This window comes from Cadophora gregata, assembly GCF_030347475.1.
Source record: "Cadophora gregata isolate MNR1 chromosome Unknown scaffold_1, whole genome shotgun sequence".
In the NCBI taxonomy this organism is placed as follows: Eukaryota; Fungi; Ascomycota; class Leotiomycetes; order Helotiales; family Ploettnerulaceae; genus Cadophora; species Cadophora gregata.
Window position 1 is genome coordinate 1,259,576 of NW_026695924.1, and position 19,623 is coordinate 1,279,198.

Here is a 19,623-nt window from a genome sequence, read left to right on the forward strand (position 1 = left end):
CTTGCCAACCCTTCAACTTCAACAATTCTCATTTGCGGTCTTGCTTCCTCAAACAGATCCAATTCGCTTCGTTTCAAGCAACTCAATTCATACCACATTCAACTGAAAGCAATGCATCGAGCTACTCCCGAGTCAGGCGATGTCAGAAAGGCTCAACTATACCTTCCCTCCGCCCCCCACCTCTCGAGCCTGACAATCACCGAAAACCAAACTCCTCAAGCCCCCGCACCGTTCGACGGCTCGACTCTCACCTTCAACCCGTTCACTGGCCGAACTCCCGTCGCCATGATGCGACCCATCAAACCAGCCACTGAGCTTTATTTGGAGTTCCTCGATTCCCCTGCCCCAAAGACATCCGACGACTGGGATAAGGCATACAAAATGGTTGAGGTCTTGATCCCCTCACCGGCTGCTCGCCACTACAAGACCGTTCGAAAGCTGGAGCAGGAGGCTATTCGGGACGCTGCAGTAGGTTCTTCTCAGCTGCATTCCAGATCCCATGAGCTGACAATTCTAGATCCGAGCAGAGTTTGGGAGTGCGTCCGACGACGAGGAAAGTGATGATGATGATTCAGCTAAAGAACTCAAGGAGCACTACACCGAAAAGGCAAAGGACGAGGACAGCGGCGATGAGGAATACGTCTTGGATGTTGCTGAGGCCGAAATTACGGAGGAGGAAAAGCGATACCAGGACATGAGATACAAGGCACGCTTCCCATTTGCTTTCCTTGCCCAAGAGTTCGATGACAACGAGGTCGATTCCGAATACTCCGCATCTAGCAGCTCAGAGAGTGAGTCCGGCTCAGAGTTCGGGTCAGACATTGTCGGAAATGGAGGAACTGTAGGTGTTGGTGATAGTAGTGATCCGATGGATGTTGATGGAGGAGAGTGGGACGATGTTGAGGATTCTTCAGACCATGGTGACTTGGACACATTGTCCAATCCTGATCTTCCTGATCTTCCTGATCTTCGGTCTGGCAAACCTCGCTACCGCAACTAGATTGGGCTGCAATGCATTGCAACTCTCTGTCCTTGAATTCTTTGCATTACATTCCACGTTCTCGCTACCCACGAACACAGGTTGGAATGCACTACAATGCAAGGTGGAGCTTCCGCACAGCGTCGACCAATCGCAACAAAATACCAATAGTTCCAGCTATCCAGTCCCAGTACAACAATACCACGAATCTCGAGTAGCGACTACGGTGGAAGCATATTGAGGTTACGGGTCAGGAAAGGATGGATCTTACGGGTTTTTCTTTTATCATTATCGTTTTTCAAATCAGGTCAGCTCTCCGCTTTCCCAAACATGGGTTACGGATGGATAAATGAATGGATGGCTTCCTCCGCTGTATTTAGCAGCCTCATTTGCACTTCAAAGTGCTTTCACATTACCAGGTAAAGCAATGGAATTCATATGAAACTCTCTTCACTGCTTCTTAACATTACTCTTCGTTCTTAGAGAACTCTTAATGCGCACAGATGTGGAGCTCACCAGCACTACAAGAATTGAGCCGCTGCTTCTTCTACAAGTTTTGTCTTTACATAATCTAAGACTTGTGCTCAATCTCTGGACACAGATGTCAGTAAGAAGTTCCTGTCTTTTGGCTTCAGTGAGCCCTTCTTGTTTCGACGGCGTCTGACAGTCCGAAGTGTCCAGGTAGTTTAGTGTAAAAGTTAGAGGACAGGAGTGAGCTATGTTGATTCCGATGGATTTTGACTTAGAAAATAGGAATGGATTCCTCTAGGTATCTTGGTAGGTATGGTGGTGGTGGTGGACGAGTAGTGGCCCCAACCAGGTGGGTTGATTCTGCAACCATCCGTTCAGAAATATTCAGAAATGGGTGGCCTCCTCCAGGTAGGTGGATTTCGCCTAGCGGCGAAATCCTTCAAGATGGGAAATTGAACTATCTTGAAGGAGCTATGGTACGTTTATTAACTGATTCTCTGGAAAATATGATCTTTGCTGACTATTCTAGCTCCTTGGGCTATATATCATAATCGCTCTTGCGTTCCTGGTATACCCCGACGATGCAACTGGTGACAAGCAAAGCAACCCCGAAAACGTGAATATCGTAGCCCGTTCCTTCTGGGCTGTAGCCAGTTCAGCTGGTTTAAGCTCCTAAGCGCTACTCGGAAGACTACCGGTAGTATGACGGTATGCCGAGTGCTTTCTGTGTTGCGGGGGAACTCCAGGTGGTTCTGGTTGAGTCCGACAGCGTCTGTCATTGTACATAGGCGGAAAGGCAGAGTCCCGAAGTAAATTCAGTACTTTGAAGTCGGAAGTGGAAGTGGAAATAACCATTTATCATGAACGCTATTTTCCCGTTGCGTTTTGGAATTCGAATTGGGACCGAGATCCGGATTTGGGATATTGTATGATTAGGAGAACATGTGGAGAAGGAGAGAAATACCGTTTGTGTTGTCTATCCGTTTCCTGACCTGAGAGTGGATTTTCATTTGTATAACTTTTGGTTCTGGTTTGTTTGGTTCGATTTGTCCTTAAGCGAAAATTACCGAGCGTGGGGAGAAAAGGGGTGTGTGGGTGGTTGATAGGTCTGGTTTAATACAATAAAAAGGACGATTTCTCAAATTACTAACTACTCCTGAATTTTCTATTTGGTTTGTTTCTTTAAACGCTATTATGGTTTCTACCTTGTAGAAGACCAAGGGAAAGAATACCGGGCTGTGCGGGAACGTAGGACTTGTCTATTCACTGCAGGTGGTATTGTATAGGATTATTGATTGCTACAGTAATCTTTCATATTATGTGAGTAAGGCTTTGAACATTTGCAGAAGTACATGATATCTTGATTTTCATTACTAGTTGATTAGTAGGATATCTAGGCTTGGTTATCGAGGTATCTGGACTGTATCTATACTTAGTGAACGAGATATTAGTTCCAGATTCGTGGGATATCTTGTTTTATATTTCTGATATATTATAATAAGTTAAACCTGAACACCTATGTAATAAGAGATATAGCACTAAAGGCACAAGAAGTACTTTAATACAGAGAAGTAGGTTAAGTAAATCTTGAGATGTTATATATCTAGGGCATAGGATTTAGTAGATGAAGGGCAGAGACGAGGGTGGAGGGTGGATTTTAATAGAACCTCTCTAAGGAGTGTAGTTACCGTGATGATCCCAAGTGCTGTTGTTAATGTTGTGTGTTTAAAGGAATACTAGTTTGAAATGTCTAGGTCCTCTTGTCCGGCTGTGTCAGGCAAGGTGAGCTCCTTGTATCGCACTATATTACAGGGAAGCGCGGGACTGAGTACAGTATTATACCTGTATTTGTTACGCAGGTGATACTCAAGTCACTGTTTGAGGAATGTAAATATTATCCTAGGTAAATGTTGCCTAATAAATTTGAACTGATCACTATAGAACAGTGTGTCTAGGACAGCCTTCTTCTTTGAGGTAAGGTAAACAAACACTAAAATAAGGTGGCGCTGCCGTAGTATATCTACTTATATTTATCACTTATGAATAAGAGTGGACTTAGTATTTAATTGACCTTTGTTGTTTGTTTAAGAATAACAATCATTTCCTTACCATCTATTCAGGTACTTGGGGAACACAGAATCAAATCAAGCGAGGAAAGCGAGAGTGTGACATGACAATACAGAAGCAAAGTCGAGTTTCAATCAATCTAAAACGTCACGAAACACTTCTCCTAGGCCCATAATGGCCTTCTTGCTTTGTGGGTGGGAGAACTTGACAGACTGATTCCCCTTCGACACACCCCGATCCTGCTTGCGAAATTTGCAACGGCACGCACGCACATTCCAATCTACCCCGCTCGAATGAATCCAATGACTCCCACCCCCAGTCCTCACTCACTCACTCCACTCTCTTTGAAGGAAACTGGTTAAAATCTTGAAGTGAAGAGAATATCCGAAACGCCGAAACCTTCCATCTACTTTCGTAAAACCATCTCACTGCCCTTATTCTTGTCCCTGTTCGAAATTGCTCACAGAGCGTCGGTGCCGAAGTCGTTTCCCGTGCTGCGCGTTAGTAAACAAATCATTACCCATTAATGTGCTCCATTCCCATGTTCTCGTGGCTCATTCGTCGTCGTGCGTTTATCATTAGTATTCTTCACTGCTTGCTGATTCCGGTGGGGGTGAGCAAGTTAAGCTCCACCGAGTCCTGTAAGTGTGATTTGTTAGTACAGATGTTCGTCGAAGCTTTAATTTGCTATATTCTTTCAATTGCAAGAGGAGGAAATTAGGTAACTCACCAGCAGCAAGCGCCAAATACCACGTCCGACTCGCGCCACCATCCAACCAACTAACATCGAATCCCTCCTGGCTGAAAAACCTCCAAGCCGCCTTCGGATCTATCAAAGCGAGATTTGCATAGAGGACACCCTTCCATCCACCTTCAGCAGCATTCGCTCTGCCATTCGAGAAGTATGTATCCCACTCCTGCTGAACAAATGTCCTCGTTCGTGTTAACGCCGAACTAGGCAGGAGAGGCAACATATGAATCCCCTGGATGAACTCGATATTGGTACCGAAGTACGTAGTGTGATCGATTTTATTCTCAAAGAGGATGCCAGCTACTTTGTTCCCGATGAAATTCTTAGGCTGGATCTCATTGTCGGACGTGTACAGGTAGTAATTCTGTAAAGAGCGTGCCGTGATGGCCAGCTGCAAGTTTCCACGAGCTTCGAGATTGGCGTCGCCGATGGTGCGACCCCACATCTTGAGTGCGTACGCGGACATGCTGTCTTCCGATGACGATTCCTGGTCTTTCCCATCGAAGGATTCGTATAGACCCTTCGCCCAGCTGTGGCCATGGAACCAATCGAAACTGCGGGAGACGGGGAAGAAAGGGTCTGAGGAGGAGGGGTTGGCTATGTCGCGGACAAGGGCATTGACCCAGGCCTTGTTTGCTGGTAACCAATTTGGGTCGAGGTAACCGATTATGGAGGCGGCGTAGATGAAGTATCCGTAGCTGGGTGGAGGGTTAGCATTTATTTCCTTTGTTTTCGCGGATTTGGGGATTTTGGGGATTAAGCGAGGGAGAAGGCAGGGGGGTACGCACTGGAAATGGTGGTCGTTGTAGTAAGTATTTCCGAAATCTACGCCTGCATCTCCGGTAACGTATGATGCGGTAGATACGATACCACCCCAGGCAGTCTCATATGCGAGAGGGAAAGCCTGGGTATTGGATGTGAATCTCGCAAATGCTTCTTTCAGGTTGGATAGACCAGCTTGGGCGAGGGCCTTGTCGCCGACGAGGTCGTGAAGGGTATACACGATTCCAGCGAATTTTGCAAGTGCCTATTTCTCATGTTAGTTTTCATTCCTCTGTTACAGATTGGGAGCATACCTTTCCGCTGAAATACATAGAGTCAAGATTCGACTGAGCACTCATGTCTTGTGAAACTTCGCTTGCAGCTGTCGATCGAATAGCAGCTATAGCAGAAGATGTGAACGTGGTTCTCTCGAATCCAACCTGCGGGCTCCATGGCGCAAAGCCCATAGTCGTAGGGAGAATCTCCTCCATAGTCCATGAATCAGCGGTAATGGCGGTGACGAAGCCTTTGGTGGTTGTAGCCAGTGTGATATCCGTCATCTTCGAGGACGTTTGAGGAGCCATGGACTGGGTGTGATGTGGAAGAGCAAACATAGCGAGGGTTGTGTTTGCTAGCCCTGCCTTCGTGAAGGACAGTGTGTAAGCAGCCACGGAGCCATTGGTGCTTGCTGAAATGGTTGCGCTCTTGGCGTAAGCTCCACAGGCAGCATCATACAACGATTCTGCATTTCCTGGGTTCTTCGCAATCTGGATGAAGCCATTGAAATTGGAAGTAGCTTGTGCGAGACCGTTGTTCACAACTGTGAACTCGAGTCCGGCTCCATCTGTCGAGTACGCGTACAACAGCCAAGTCTTGCCATCTTCAAGAAGAACGGTGTATTTGGTCACACCTGGCTTTGGGTCCTTGGACGATTTAGTGAGAGAACGGAAGAAGACACCAGTCTGCAAGATAGGCGTTGCGCCATTAAATATCCCTGTGACAAAACCCATACCTTGGACTAGAGGGAAGGTAATGACTGGAGCTACTCCAGGACTTGGTGACAGATCCACATTTGCAGAGAATGCAGTAAGTGAATCCATAGAGATTGCAGTAGAACCTCCGAGCTCAGTTGCCGACAATATCAGAGACTGAATACCAATAGGATTGACGAAATATTTCGCGGGGTTTGCAGGACCGAAGACTTTCTGGCCATAGTCAATGTGCGAGATAGCCATCCCCCAACTTCCTGCAGCTCCATTACCCCGAGACCAAGCGATGGAGTATGGATGAGTCCAAGTTGCAGCAGTCTGACTACCGAGGAAGAAATTACTATAGAACTTGTTGGTGCCGATGGGGGCAGTTTGTGGTTGGATACCAAGTCTCGGAACAGGATGGGCGGCTCTTCTTCCAATGACCGAGGGAGGCGCATCAGTTGCTACCGGCTGGAAGATGTTTCGCGAAGGCATTCCGGGCTCTACTGAGCTGGTGACAGAAGTCGCTGGAACCGTTGGTGAGATTGTAGTACTGGGCGCCGAGATTGATGTGCTGATTATAGGCGCTGACGTGGGGATTCCAGTGGTGTTCAGGCTTGTAATAATCGTTCCTGATGTGTTCGGATTTGTAGTACTCAGTGTCGGTAGGATTTGGGCAGTACCAGAGTTGGCTGAACTTGTAATGACTGGCACACTGGGTGTCACAGTCGATGTGCTGACCGAGCCAAAGAATATTCCACCAGTTGTGATCAAAGTAATCGGGACCAGAACAAGACTTTGGGTTTCGGAAGGGACAGGGTTCTCTGGAGCTGTAGTGATAGCTGGTAGAGACGGAGAAGTGTTGGGTGCTTGTGGGAAAACTGTCACTGTCACTGTTACTGTTACAGTGTCAGTTACGACGTCGGTTATGGTAATAATGGTATCCCGGTTATCAATCTGTCTCCTGCGAGGAGGCGCTGCAGTAATTGCAATCGCCTCCAATAGAGTTAGCCATACTGATGCTTTCATGTTTATGGAAATGCAAAAGAGGAAATGATGAAATAGTGAGGAAGCAAGGGGGAAAGATGGGAATATGTCCGATACGCTCTCCCGATCACCGTTATTGATATCCAACTATCACGGAGAGTGTGTGACAGAGGATGAAGAATTATCGCTGTGGCGTTAGCTGATGGAATTGTTTGGTAGCGAAAGTCGTGGTTGTGTGCTAGGAAATAGTGAAGTGATGAACCGGTCGGTGAAGGTTTTTGTACTGAGGAATGAGGAATGTATTATGATTCAGAAAGACTTGGAAAATCGGCCCCTCTTCGCAACAGACAGGAATTGACGGAGAAATTTGCGTTTGAGAATTCCAATTGCTTCTTCGCATGCTTTGCTTAAGAAGTGCCAGTTCCTTAGGTCAAAACATTGTACTGGAAGCAGAAAGGCCGCAATTGCAGAACGCTGGTGAGCGCCATCACTACGGCGGCGCCTCACTTACGTCTTTGAGGGAACTTCACAGTCCCAATACAGCATGGAGCTCAAGCTATCTCCAACTTGAAGGGTCCAGAGTCGCGAACTTGGTTCCCTCGAAGATAGTAGCCGTCTCGTGGTCCCGTCCGACGTCGTCTCGTCCCAATCACGGACACAACGCCCGCGTCTCGCTCGTCGGGAGGTTCTAAATTAATGATCTGCTGCAGAGATGTTAGCCTGCCGCTATCTTCGGATCGTGCCCTTAGGTCATCGCGTTGTCTGGGAAATATCCCGCCCTAGGTGTCAACTAGACTCTTTCGGCTTCTAGCACTGGCGCCTCTAGGTCTGTTTTAAGCCAAGATAGGGATGCCGATGTCATGTTGCGCAGCAACACCAGGGCCTTTGAACGAACCGTTCCGATTTACCAGGTAAACATCAGATAAGCTGAAACTTGAGCCTCTGAGATCTTCTTCGGGGATTTTGAGGGCTGGGATGTTGTGTCGTGCAGTAAGACATGTAACGATCGTGGCTTACTTTACTGATTTAGGATAATGCAGCCTGGAAGTCGGAGACAAGTCCGAAATCCGAATGCGATTGGAATAACTATTAAACAATAAGGAGAGAATCTGATGAGAGCATTTTGACTTCTTGCCACCACAGTGCTTGTGCCGTGTAGTGACGTCTGGACTCGCCTGCTCAGGCTCGAAAAACAAAACAGGAAGCGTCGAGGCGATGGAGCACGATTACGCGACCAAAATGAACTCGCATGGAAGAAAAATATACAGCAGAGACGGCATCATCTCTCCAACGACACACGCATACAAGCTCCTAGCTGGCAGCTGTTCTTCAAATTACCTCCTGCCACCACGGATGCGCCATAATCTGATCTATCGTTGACCTAGCCGCCGGGTCAGGTTTCGTCTTTTTGGATATCATCTTCTGTGCCTCAGGGCCCAGTTCCTGTCCCCACACCTCGAAGCTCATTTCTGGTTGTTCTCGCACCGCCAACTCAGCCATTTGAGATGCTAATTTAAGAGCTTTTGTCCATTTGTCGCTAGCGATGTGGTTGAGAAGGCCTTCGTTCGCTGACCCAAAGTAAGAGAAGTGTCGCGTTAATATTTCTTGCTCTGGGCTTATGCCAAGCTTGACGAGGTCCTGATAATCGTTGATGAGTAGCAATTCCCCAGCTCCGAGGGCATATATGCACTGCGCGAACGTTGAGCGTGAATTTGTTCCATGATACTCATGAAAACGGCATAGAGTAACTTACAACCAGCCCGAATGAGTAAACATCTGATGCCTTGAACAAGCCTCTTCCGGTGTGTCCTTCTGGACTCCGCCACATCGCATCCCCTACTGCATGAGTGGTCTGAAGCAGCGCTCCTGTTTCCAACTTGAAAGAGATATCGAAGTCACCTAAAGCGACGTTGGTGATTGATTTAATACCCTCTTCGTCGCAAGTATAATTGACCAGTATATTGTCAGGCTTGACATCTGCCAAAATCAACTGTCAATATGCGTTCGTGATGTGAAATCATATTCGGACGGGTGTCGTACCGAAATGAACCCAGTCCTTGCTATGTAGTTGTTGTATGGCTTCTCCTGTCTGTCGCAAGATTTTCTTCCGTGCTGCATCAGAAATATTTGAATCCTCTTGAAGAAGTGTAAGCAGGGTATGTTGGTAGTACGGATAGATCAGGATGTTTTCGTCCTCGTTGAAATCAACATGTATCCGAAGCCGACGAGATCGGGGAAGTCGGCTGCAACGCGCAAGGACAGGTCGTAGAATGATTTGGACAGGCGCTTGAAAACGAAGGACTGGTCTTGAGATCTAAAACAACTTTTATTGAGCGAGTTGCCAAGTGTAGATTTGCATAGCGTACTCAGCTTTGAAAATGTTCAGTCTAGGATCTTTGCGCTCCTCAAGCACCTCGCGCTGGATGTACACACGACCAGATAGGCCTACGATGGTGGATGCCTTCCTGATGCCGGTACGTGACTTTTGAGATGTGTGATAAGCAAGACGATGAAGAAGCATGAGTGGAGAGTCGAACAACAGGAATCTATGGGACCCAAGTTGTCGCAATAATTAGAACTGGTATTCACCACGAAACCGCGACTGCAGCACTTTGCGGCCCATTCGCGAACCGCTCTGCCCCATCGCTTTGGAAACAGCCGACGGCATTCCCTCCTCCAATAGCCTTTACACCATGAAAATACCAACAACACTACAAACGTAGGAGACTGACGTGCGAAACAACAAGTAAATTGAGCTACAGTGGAAGGATCATGTCACAGTTCTCCCTAGCACCATTCTAATCGTGGTACCTGCTGCAATTCGGGCCTCACTTCCGCGAGGCAGATTTGCTGAGCTTCGTTCGGTCGAAAGGAACCTCCCAACAAGAAATATTGAAACTCAAAATGCTACAATCAGCAGCTCATTATCAGTTTATAGATCTGACCTGCTTCGGAATTAAGATAGTGAAGCATATCGGGAGCTGAAGAAGAGGATCTAGCCCCCAAACACCCGCATTTTGGGCGCAGATATTAGACGAGCCGAAGGCGCTTCTCAGTCCAGTCAAATCGATTCGTAGTCACAATAACTCTTTTGGGTTCAACACTTGCGGTAAGCAGCCGCAGGCTGTTGTTCATGCTATTTTATATGAGGGTGGGGTCCTAGGAGTTAAGGAGTGCTCACCTCAACTGATCTTAATCATCAAGCCAACTCAGCAGCCTCTGGACAAGCGTCAACGTCAGCTGAGTCTGAGGTCCCTAGAATATGCTATGTCCCAACGTGAAGATCCACATTTAAGCAGCCCGAAATCTCAAGGCCTTTGCGATTACAGGCTGCCAAGGTCCTCTGCTCAGTGCTGCAGTGTAGCTTAAGTCCTGCCGCTGTCTCACTACCAACTACCGTCCGCGATCCAAACAACCACGTTTTGTCTCTGACACCCCGCAATCGTAGCCCCCAGACAGTAGTCCCCATGGTTTCACTCTCCAGCGAATCAGTTCAAAAGCTGGCACTACTTCGCTTCCGAGCGACTGGTACTGGTGTTAACATTGTAACATTCTTCCAATCCTATGCGTACGTTCTCCCACGGAAGCCACCGTCTTTTCGTTGAGCATCTCAAACAACACTTCCTTCTAATTACCTTCACCGAAAAATTTCACACGAATGTTTACTGACTCCAAAATCATTACAGATACGATCCTCATGATCCTCTCGAACCCTGCCGATTCGAAGCTCTATGCCGGCTCAAGTCGATAGCCGAGTTCAGTTCTGCGATACCTGAATACGTGCCACCTTCTCCTGACGGAAAAGATCTCGCCGCGACTCTAGAGCTTCTGAATGACTGGTGAGATTGATTTTCCTACATACCATTATTTTTCAGTATAGAGACGCCGAGAAGCGATATTTCACCTACAAATAAACCCAAGCTCGGTAAAACTCGTTTCAAAACAAACACTAACCCAACAATCAGGCTTTTAGTATCAAGCGAGATCATCGACGAAATCCAGAACGTCGATCCCCAAGAGCTCTCCCCCATCGGGGCCCGAATGGTGGATTTCCTCTCCCAAGTAATGCAGCCCCACTCCTCAATCGACTCACTGCTCCCGTCAAAAATCAACAAACCCCAGCCAAGTACAGCACAAAGCCAGCAAGACAAAGTGCAAACGGTGCTCGACTGGTTCGAAGACTGTGACGCCTGGATCCTCGATATAAAGAATGATCTTGAGCAAAGCTGGCTTCGGGAAGATGTGCTGAATGACATTCCCCTGCCAGAGATTTACACGCCTCTGAATACTTTCCTGTTTGCTCCGGCGGTGCATTTCATCCAGTGGCTGCTGTATTACTGGCGACGAAATGCAACTACAACAAACGCTCTTCCTTTCGAGCAAACGGCCATCGCGCCATATACGCCACCATTTCTGGTTCCGTTCCGATACTACTGCCAGAACCCACTACTTAGTCCCTCCTCGCACACGCTCAGATTCTGGAAGGCGTCTCGATATCCCGTGCGAGGAAGCTGGGGATCAGCCGAGATTCATGACACTGTTTGCAATTTGCTCGAAGAGAATATCCAGATTGCAAATCAAAGGATCTTTAACCATGGCGTGATGATGAATGCACAGCTCTCACAGGATCATTTATCTTCCAGCGTATCCGGATCATCCTCCTCCTCCTCGTCGTCAGCATTCTCGAGTCCTGAGCCTCCAACTCCGCGACCACAATCACGATTTCTTCACTTTGATATGACGGATTCAGCTATTCGTACGGACGGACAGAGCTCGTTTTCGCTACCTCTCTCGCTTACATCGACGTCGAGTGAAGCGGATACTTTGTCATATACCTGCACGTTCTGTACCAGCCCGAGCTATTTCACACTGGCAAAGGATCTGAAGAGACATGTTGAAAGTATTCATTCGAAGTCGAAGTTTTATTGTGAGGTAGAGAGCTGCAGTCGGGCAAAGGGGAAGGGGAGACCGTTCAATAGGGTTGACAATCTGGTTAGGCATGTTAGGAGTCGGCATGGGAAGCAGGTGGATAGGTATAGTTACAAGGATGGGAGGAATAGTTCTTCTTAATGCATCTTGATTGGAGTTTTGTGGAGTTCGTTGTGATACGTGGAGATGGAGTTGGTTCTTGGGTATCGACGGAGTTTCTTGGTGCTAGAGTATTATGTGTGGGAACTTGCGGGGATGGAGGCTGGAGTTGCGGTTTACTGTGCTATGAAATCATCGAAGTTCATATAGAATGAATGATTGAAGTTGTGAGAAACTGTATAACAACTTGAAATGGAATGGGACAGAGGGTAAAAGCAAAAATCACAAGACCTCTAGAGACAATGCGAGAATAGTATACCAATTTCATCTGTCATTTAATGAAGCCTGGAACATCATATCACTTCAGGCCAGTCCTCATCATCACTATCATCCATATCAAAGACCCTAACGATCTTCTTCACTGCAGGATTCAGCCTCAAATAAACCTCAGCACACCTCTCAGCTTCATATTGCTGCTGATAAGTCGAACCATTCGGCCCAGAAGCCCTGATTCCAAACCACTCCAAGCTATCAGGCATACGATCACTCCAGTAGTCGACCTGTCTGTCATCGAAAGACACTAAAGACGCAGCTTGCGACGCTTCCCATATCTCTGTGGTGTAGAGGATAAGTGGGATGTCCAAATATCTATACAATGTCACAGTCAGCGAAGTGTGAAAAGCATATTCAACAACGGGACGAACCTGAGCTGCTCAAAAGCCTTCAAACTTCCCATATAATTCTGAATGTTCCATGGGATGGGATTCCAGTCATTGCCAAAAATGGTCGTAATGTCAATGACCAACCGCTTCAAACTCTTACTGACTAAACTGAGCGCGGACTTGAGGACATTGCAATCAAGATACTGTTGTACTCCATCATCGTAGACTAACTCGCAATCGAGTTCTTCGAGAAGAGGAGTTGCGGCGAGGAAAGTCTGCAAGATGTGCTCGTTTATGTGTCCATGTCTTAGGGACAGCTTTCGGAGATTTAAGGCAACGGCAAATTTGCCCTGCCAAAAGGTCCCAGGTGAGCAGAAGGTGAGCGATAGTGACCTGATTGAGTCAGTAAGGCTCTCTAACCGATATGGAGTGAAGTCTGAAACGAATCACAAATTCTATGAATCTCCGATCGACACTTCTCTCCTCTCTAGTCAAAAAGAATGCGGTATTGAACTTACTCGAGCTTTTGAAACTTCAATATGTCTGGAACAGGTTGATAGGCATCAAAAATATCCTCGATATGGTGCTGATGAACTGTCCGCTGGGGTAAATGATCCGCACGATCGACAGAAAACATAACGCACTGGACATTAGGATATCGATAGTAATTAGGACCAGTTACAGAAGGCAAACGTAGCGCTTCGAATACCGTACTCCCAATAACAGAAGTATCTCGTAGCCGGATATCGATGTGTGTTAGACCAGATAGTCTCAAGAGTAGCAGACCGACAATGACGTCTAGTCTGCCTTTGTAGAGGCCATCGATCCAGTAGCTTTGCTGGGCGGAGGGGAGAAGCTCAATGCTTTTCTTGCAAGCCTCAAAATATTCATCGCTGAATCCACATTCTCGCGCTTGGTACGTATCCCACTAGGATTACAACCGTTAGATGATGCTCTCTCTGGGTAGATATTGCGATTGTGATTACTCTCAAATCTTCATGCCCACGAACGGACCCAGTGATATGAGACTTTCTTTCTCCTCCAGCTGAAAAGAAATATGAGAGAACTTACGAAGAGTCCATAATCAGGAGAAGGCGACAGCAGCTTGACCTTCTTCAAGTACCCAGCTCGTCTCGGCTGCTCAAGAATTGATCTGAGAAGCAAATACGGCGGCTGTTGGACAAAATACCCTGTAGGTAATTCAGTCCTACGTTTCCGCTTACTCCTTGTCAATGATCGAATATTATGGTTTCTCAAATTACTAGAACTAATGTTATATTGACATATTACGTTTAGGTAGATGGTTTGGGACGGCTTACCTTAGAAAGGGCATCCCAACAGAAGGTTTGGGTACCCAGGTGAAACTGGAGTATAGCGAAGGCTCGACGGCCCTGTTGAATGCTTTGTTGATAGTACTGAGCATGAGGAAGTCCTTCCGGACGAATCCGTATGAGAATATGATATCCCATAGCTCGTTGGGTAGTTTCAGGTAGGGGGGTGGGCGAGCCGCCATGGAACGCAGGTAACTGGGTAGGTACTCGATTCGTTGGCTTTTGATTGAAGTAGTAATATAGGGGAATTTAGATCTAAATAAAATTCAGACGCAGTTCGAAATCAATCGTAAATAAGTCCGTACCTGGGGTTGCAAAGATTGAGGGCAATTCTGAACAGCAGTGTGGCGTTTAGCTAGGAAGAAGTCGAGAAGTCAATAAAGAAGCATATAAGACTGGAAGGCAAATACGCCAGACTGTTCTTTCTGAATTACATATATGATATATGACTTGCAACTTTCCGTGGTTATTCCCGTCCGCAAGTTTTCTCATAACCATATATGTAGTCCATACCTAGTTGTCGTCAAGTGACGATGCGGAGTGAGTGACTCAACCACAAGAGTCAGGCCGCCTGAAGCTCCACCACAAGCGAGGCGGATTCAGGGGCTGGTTCGCTGTGCCGGCCGTGTGGCTTGGGAAGTCAGCCATTCCAGAACGGCAACACAGCCTTCGCTACTGGAAAACGCGGGCTGTGCTGCACCTGTCCGTACGGAACTGTACTTCGTATTTTGAACTTGTTTTGCAATGTCATGAAAATTCGTTCAAATGCTGGATTCGGAAATGTTGTGCTCTGCAGTGTAGAGTCATTTTATGAATCTTGAAAGCTTGCCAGGGGATTCATCACAGTCTCATTTGGAGAGCAATGAAATTACTCGACGAAGGACTTAAATAAAGCTAAATGATGAGCGATTGACTTAATTCCATCGAGAATGCAGCATGTTCAGCACAGCACCGTACCAGCAGATGGAATCAAATATACACGGAATCAGTCTTTCAATAACTTCCACGAAACCTTAACTGTAGCCTTAATTTATATTGCTTCATCTGATCAGTGATCATTCCAGAGCTGAATCTCACCCAACAGCGCCCCTAGAACTCTGTTTAATGCTCCTGGCAGAACTTAGAGTATCGCGAAACTTGTACGGCTTGAGGCGAAGACGGATTCCAAACTGGAGGCTTGCCCTTAAAGCTCGATGACCGCAAGCAAGCTTTGATCGCATTGCTTCTGTGCCATGTACCGAGCTCTTTCAGCATCGACGAGGCAGGTTCAGGTACGGATAGAACAGCTTCTACAGACTCGCTTGTTCTGTATTACAACAGAGCTTGGCCATGGCGCATCAATATAATTTAGAGGTGTCCGATGCGTCAAAAGGTACCGGAAAGTAATTGGGCGTTTTAATACTCTTAAGAATGCTCATTCCATTACTGGTATTGTTGATAGCAATTTACTTTGGCAACAAAACTTCTTTTGTTGACATTCCATCTGAAGAGCCGGCCTCGGCTGAAATGGCGGGGCTCCAACTGCCAGCAGCGAACAGCGAACAACCCCACCATCGACACCACCATCAAAAAAGGCAAACCAATCTAGCAACCCCTCCAGGCACAATTGCATCACCATCAACCCTCAATTCCACCTTACATCCACCACGCCTTCAACATGGCGACCCACGAACAACTCCCCTCGACCTCCTCTCGAGCACCCCTTGACCCTACCATAACCAATGCCCCAATCCGCATCGGCACGCGGCGGTCTGCCCTCGCCATGGTCCAAGCCGAGATGGTCGTCGCAGCACTCAAGGATGCGCACCCCGAGAATACCTATGAGATCCACGCCATGGCTACGATGGGCGACAAGAACCAAGTGACAGCTCTGCATGAGTTTGGCGCGAAGAGTCTCTGGACGCATGAGTTGGAGGCGCAGCTACTGGATGGGGACCTAGACTTCATTGTCCACTGCTTGAAGGATATGCCGACCCAATTACCGAATAAGTGTATTATTGGGTGTATCATGGAGAGAGAGGACCCCAGGGATTGTGTCATCATGAAGAAAGGGCTGGAGTATAAGACGTTGTTGGAATTACCAGAGGGTGCGGTCGTAGGAACGAGTAGTGTGAGACGGAGCGCGCAGATCAAGAAGGCGTATCCGCATTTGAAGTTTAAGGATGTGAGAGGCAATCTGGGAACGAGATTGGGGAAGCTGGATGCTGAAGATGGGGAGTACTCGTGCTTGATTCTGGCAGTGGCTGGTGTGGTGAGGATGGACTGGACAGAGAGGATTACACAGTACTTGGACTCGACGACGCCGGGTGGGGGAATGTTACATGCTGTTGGTCAGGGAGCACTTGCAATTGAGGTTCGGGAGGGAGATGAGAAGATCATGAAGGTATTGAAGGTCTTGTCGAACGAGCCTGCGACTTTGTCAGGTATTGCTGAGCGAAGTCTGATGCGTACCTTGGAGGGAGGATGCAGTGTGCCAATTGGTGTTGAGACGACGTGGATCGAGAGGGGCAAGCTCTTGATGAAGGCTATTGTAGTTAGTCTAGATGGAAAGGAGAGCGTGGCTGCAGAGCGATTAGACGAGATTCTCAACGAGAAGGATGCAGATGAGTTTGGGTGGAAGCTGGCGCAAGAGCTGGTCGAGAAGGGAGCTGCCAAGATCCTGGAGCACATCAATCTCAACCGACCCATCATCAAGGAAGCAGGTGGAGCATAGCTTGGCTAGAGGTTGCAATTACGATGAGCTTCATGTACAATACATAGAATGGCTGGCGAGGCGTGTAAGGCATGGAAAAAAGTGCACAAATTTAGCTCTCTCATGTCCATCCAACAATTCCAGCCCATTGCTTGCCCCCCTGTGCTGCTCCAACGCCGTTGTTCACTGTTGAACTGTGAGTGAGACCTCTATGTGCATAACCATTCCTATCCGGTCGATCAAGCATCTTCCGTGAATTCTTTGTATGCCTTCGCATCCATCAACGCCTCCAGACCCTTGATTCCTGCTTCGCCAACCTCGACCTTCGCAACCCATCCTCCAGATGACGACTCATCTTCTGGTCCCTTGTTGATAGTTCCGGGCTTCTCCTCCAGTAGGTCATTGACAGCAGTAATCGTGCAGGTAATAGGCGCATTGATGTCCGAAGCCGACTTCACAGACTCCACCGCTCCGATCGCATCTCCAGCTTCGACTTCCATTGGCGTCGTTGGAAGCTCGACGTAGACGACATCACCGAGAGCATGTGCAGCATAATCCGAGATACCAATGACGCCCGTCTTGCCATCCTCAGAGAGCTCAACCCATTCGTGGTCCTTAGTGTATCGCTTTGCTTGTGCTATAGAGACATCATATCAGTACTTGGCCATGCTACCACTTCCCGAGGTCCAAAGATGCCCTTACAAGCAGGAGAAGCGGAGAATGCTCGCGCCTGGAATTGTGAGGCTCGCCATGGAGCTGCACTGCTGCGGGATGCGGCTGAGAGACGGAAGGCCACCGGCCGTAGGGATCGTGCAATTGATGCCATTGTTGCTGGAGAATGGAACTATGGTGATGTCGCTCTCTGCGAGCCTCAATAAAATGTCCGTACGCCTTCCACAGACAAGGGTCAAGGCTGGGCTCGGTACTGTACAGTTGACTAAGCCGGGCTGAACTTCGACTCTCTTTGGAGAGGATTGAAGTGAATAGCAAAATTGTGAATTGCCTTACAATTTCTATGAACTATAAAGAGTCTCAGGTATTCTCTAAGTTCAATTAAGATCGAGCAGATCTCGGAGTTCGGTCCCCCAAATAATTGTAATGTAGGCAGACAATAATATCAACTGTGTTAAGTTTGTTTGTTTGGGCTGCCCTTTGCCCATACCTGCAGCCTTACTCGTAGCGACATCCGACATCCCACCTTAAAAGCATGAGAGGCCAAGCCAGGGTCATGGATTGGAGCGCCCATGGATATTATTGACTTGTTGATGTTGATATTGAGCTTGACAACGAGCCGCCCCTCCAAACAATCTCTCTTAAAATCACGATCATGCACGGCACATGCAAAAAGGAGCAAAGCTGCTGCTGAAGGTTTGATACGCATTTTCCTTGTCTTTCGTCCTTGGACCACTCATCGCGTCAAGTCAGCTTTCCATAACGCGTAGCGTTAGCTCAAGCGCCGGCAACTTCAGGCAAGTCGCGAGAAGACGCCGTCAAGGGGTCTCCACCTAGGTCCGAATCGCCTCAATTCGACCCAAACCGTGCATCAAAGCCCTGCAGTCGTGGCTCCACCTCCACAGCTCCCGTCTGACCTTGCACAACTCACGAATTTCACACGCTACTTATGTATCCATCAACACTGCACGTTTGATCACGACTGTCCAGCTGTCCTCCTACCACCACTCACCTCATCTCACCTTGCCTCAATCTAAATAACTCCGCCTGCCGTGCACTCAACACACCTCAAGTACCTGCACAAAACCGACAATCTGGATTCCTCGACATTATCGGCGGACAGCCCGTCTCAATTCCACGACGCCGTAGACAAGATGGAGTCAGAAGGGTACGACCCACGGCAGGAAGGCCAGGGCCAGGATGACACAATGGGCGGCACTGAAGAATCACATACTCCTACGAGACGACACATCCAGTCCCAATCCGCCGACTTCCCATCCTCACACCAGCAGCAAACATATTCCGGACCTCCAACACCAGACGTAGACCCCACTGGCAACGGCAGATACCCCACCCCGCCAACGTCCTTCGCACCTTCAATCTCTCGTCCCAATTCAGGTCTGTCTGGTAATGGGGGATACAGCAACATGCAATCTTCCTACCAAGACCAGAACGCCCGCGGTACATCGGCAGAGCAGAGTCGGAACAAGAACAGTGTTGTGATCAAGGTTGGCATGGTGGGAGATGCACAGATTGGCAAGACCTCGCTCATGGTCAAGTACGTTGAGGGTAGCTGGGACGAGGATTACATCCAGACGCTGGGAGTTAATTTCATGGAGAAGACGATTTCGATACGCAATACCGAGATTACGTTTTCCATTTGGGATCTGGGTGGACAGAGGGAGTTCGTGAATATGCTGCCACTGGTATGCAATGACGCCGTGGCCATTCTGTTCATGTTCGACTTGACGAGGAAGAGTACTCTGAATAGTATCAAGGAGTGGTACCGGCAAGGAAGAGGCTTTAACAAGACTGCGATTCCGTTCTTGGTTGGCACAAAGTATGATCATTTTGTGAACTTCCCTCGGGAAGACCAGGAAGAGATATCAAATCAGGTATTTTTTCCAACAACATTTCCTTAAATGCAACATAACTGACCTCTTGCCAGGCCCGCAGATTCGCGAAAGCTATGCGAGCAAGTCTGATCTTCAGCAGTACAAGTCACAGCATAAACGTGCAAAAGGTACACCTCTTCGCACCTCTCACTTTCCTGCCCCTCTATTCCATTTTCGACCCCACCTCAACGCAAATATCTCAACTAACCCTTCTCTTTCCCAGATCTTCAAAATCGTCCTCTCCAAAGCCTTCGACCTAAAATGCACAATTCCAGAAATAGAGAACGTTGGCGAACCGCTCCTGCTCTACCAACAAGTTTAATTCTTCCCTTTTTACCGACCACTTTCGCTCCAC

At 47.8% G+C, this 19,623-nt stretch overlaps 10 protein-coding genes across 10 annotated transcripts; 5 read left to right on the plus strand and 5 right to left on the minus strand.

Annotated features, from left to right (window-relative positions):
• Positions 1–111: 111 nt before the first annotated feature.
• On the plus strand, positions 112–1,000 carry ONS95_000397 (uncharacterized protein; the record flags this gene model as incomplete). Its single annotated transcript, XM_058493547.1, has 2 exons — positions 112–468; positions 518–1,000. The coding sequence occupies 2 exons, from the start codon at positions 112–114 to the stop codon at positions 998–1,000; spliced, it is 840 nt and encodes a 279-aa protein (XP_058363747.1).
• Positions 1,001–1,734: 734 nt separating this feature from the next.
• Positions 1,735–2,126, plus strand: ONS95_000398 (uncharacterized protein; the record flags this gene model as incomplete). The annotated part of the gene is made up of 2 exons (XM_058493548.1): positions 1,735–1,926; positions 1,980–2,126. 2 exons carry the CDS (start codon positions 1,735–1,737, stop codon positions 2,124–2,126), a joined length of 339 nt encoding a protein of 112 aa, XP_058363748.1.
• Positions 2,127–4,139: 2,013 nt separating this feature from the next.
• ONS95_000399 (uncharacterized protein) lies at positions 4,140–7,030 on the minus strand (the record flags this gene model as incomplete). Its single annotated transcript, XM_058493549.1, has 4 exons — positions 4,140–4,156; positions 4,248–4,966; positions 5,057–5,295; positions 5,345–7,030. The coding sequence occupies 4 exons, from the start codon at positions 7,028–7,030 to the stop codon at positions 4,140–4,142; spliced, it is 2,661 nt and encodes an 886-aa protein (XP_058363749.1).
• A 1,287-nt stretch (positions 7,031–8,317) lies between these two features.
• ONS95_000400 (uncharacterized protein) lies at positions 8,318–8,816 on the minus strand (the record flags this gene model as incomplete). Its single annotated transcript, XM_058493550.1, has 2 exons — positions 8,318–8,677; positions 8,742–8,816. 2 exons carry the CDS (start codon positions 8,814–8,816, stop codon positions 8,318–8,320), a joined length of 435 nt encoding a protein of 144 aa, XP_058363750.1.
• A 350-nt stretch (positions 8,817–9,166) lies between these two features.
• ONS95_000401 (uncharacterized protein) lies at positions 9,167–9,509 on the minus strand (the record flags this gene model as incomplete). The annotated part of the gene is made up of 2 exons (XM_058493551.1): positions 9,167–9,302; positions 9,355–9,509. The coding sequence occupies 2 exons, from the start codon at positions 9,507–9,509 to the stop codon at positions 9,167–9,169; spliced, it is 291 nt and encodes a 96-aa protein (XP_058363751.1).
• Positions 9,510–10,455: 946 nt separating this feature from the next.
• On the plus strand, positions 10,456–12,058 carry ONS95_000402 (uncharacterized protein; the record flags this gene model as incomplete). The annotated part of the gene is made up of 3 exons (XM_058493552.1): positions 10,456–10,556; positions 10,675–10,827; positions 10,954–12,058. The coding sequence occupies 3 exons, from the start codon at positions 10,456–10,458 to the stop codon at positions 12,056–12,058; spliced, it is 1,359 nt and encodes a 452-aa protein (XP_058363752.1).
• Positions 12,059–12,349: 291 nt separating this feature from the next.
• Positions 12,350–14,467, minus strand: ONS95_000403 (uncharacterized protein). The gene is made up of 6 exons (XM_058493553.1): positions 14,315–14,467; positions 13,998–14,264; positions 13,750–13,939; positions 13,197–13,606; positions 12,721–13,071; positions 12,350–12,664 (listed from the first exon to the last, which is right to left on the minus strand). The coding sequence occupies exons 2-6, from the start codon at positions 14,189–14,191 to the stop codon at positions 12,370–12,372; spliced, it is 1,440 nt and encodes a 479-aa protein (XP_058363753.1). The 5' UTR covers positions 14,192–14,264; positions 14,315–14,467; the 3' UTR covers positions 12,350–12,369.
• A 1,199-nt stretch (positions 14,468–15,666) lies between these two features.
• Positions 15,667–16,722, plus strand: HEM3 (porphobilinogen deaminase; the record flags this gene model as incomplete). Its single annotated transcript, XM_058493554.1, has 1 exon — positions 15,667–16,722. The coding sequence occupies one exon, from the start codon at positions 15,667–15,669 to the stop codon at positions 16,720–16,722; it is 1,056 nt and encodes a 351-aa protein (XP_058363754.1).
• A 218-nt stretch (positions 16,723–16,940) lies between these two features.
• On the minus strand, positions 16,941–17,527 carry ONS95_000405 (uncharacterized protein; the record flags this gene model as incomplete). Its single annotated transcript, XM_058493555.1, has 2 exons — positions 16,941–17,338; positions 17,404–17,527. 2 exons carry the CDS (start codon positions 17,525–17,527, stop codon positions 16,941–16,943), a joined length of 522 nt encoding a protein of 173 aa, XP_058363755.1.
• A 1,000-nt stretch (positions 17,528–18,527) lies between these two features.
• SPG1 (septum-promoting GTP-binding protein 1) lies at positions 18,528–19,590 on the plus strand (the record flags this gene model as incomplete). The annotated part of the gene is made up of 3 exons (XM_058493556.1): positions 18,528–19,268; positions 19,322–19,396; positions 19,492–19,590. 3 exons carry the CDS (start codon positions 18,528–18,530, stop codon positions 19,588–19,590), a joined length of 915 nt encoding a protein of 304 aa, XP_058363756.1.
• Positions 19,591–19,623: the final 33 nt, after the last annotated feature.

What these genes read in the sequence shown, in the direction of transcription:
- ONS95_000403 (XM_058493553.1), bottom strand. Translation starts at nt 14,191, where the DNA reads ATGGCGGCTCGCCCACCCCCCTACCTGAAACTACCCAACGAGCTATGG. An exon ending in TTGAAGTTTCAAAAGCTCGA is followed by an intron (nt 13,072 to 13,196) that starts GTAAGTTCAATA and finishes TGACTCAATCAG; the next exon opens with GTCACTATCGCTCACCTTCT. An exon ending in AAGGCTTTTGAGCAGCTCAG is followed by an intron (nt 12,665 to 12,720) that starts GTTCGTCCCGTT and finishes GACATTGTATAG; the next exon opens with ATATTTGGACATCCCACTTA.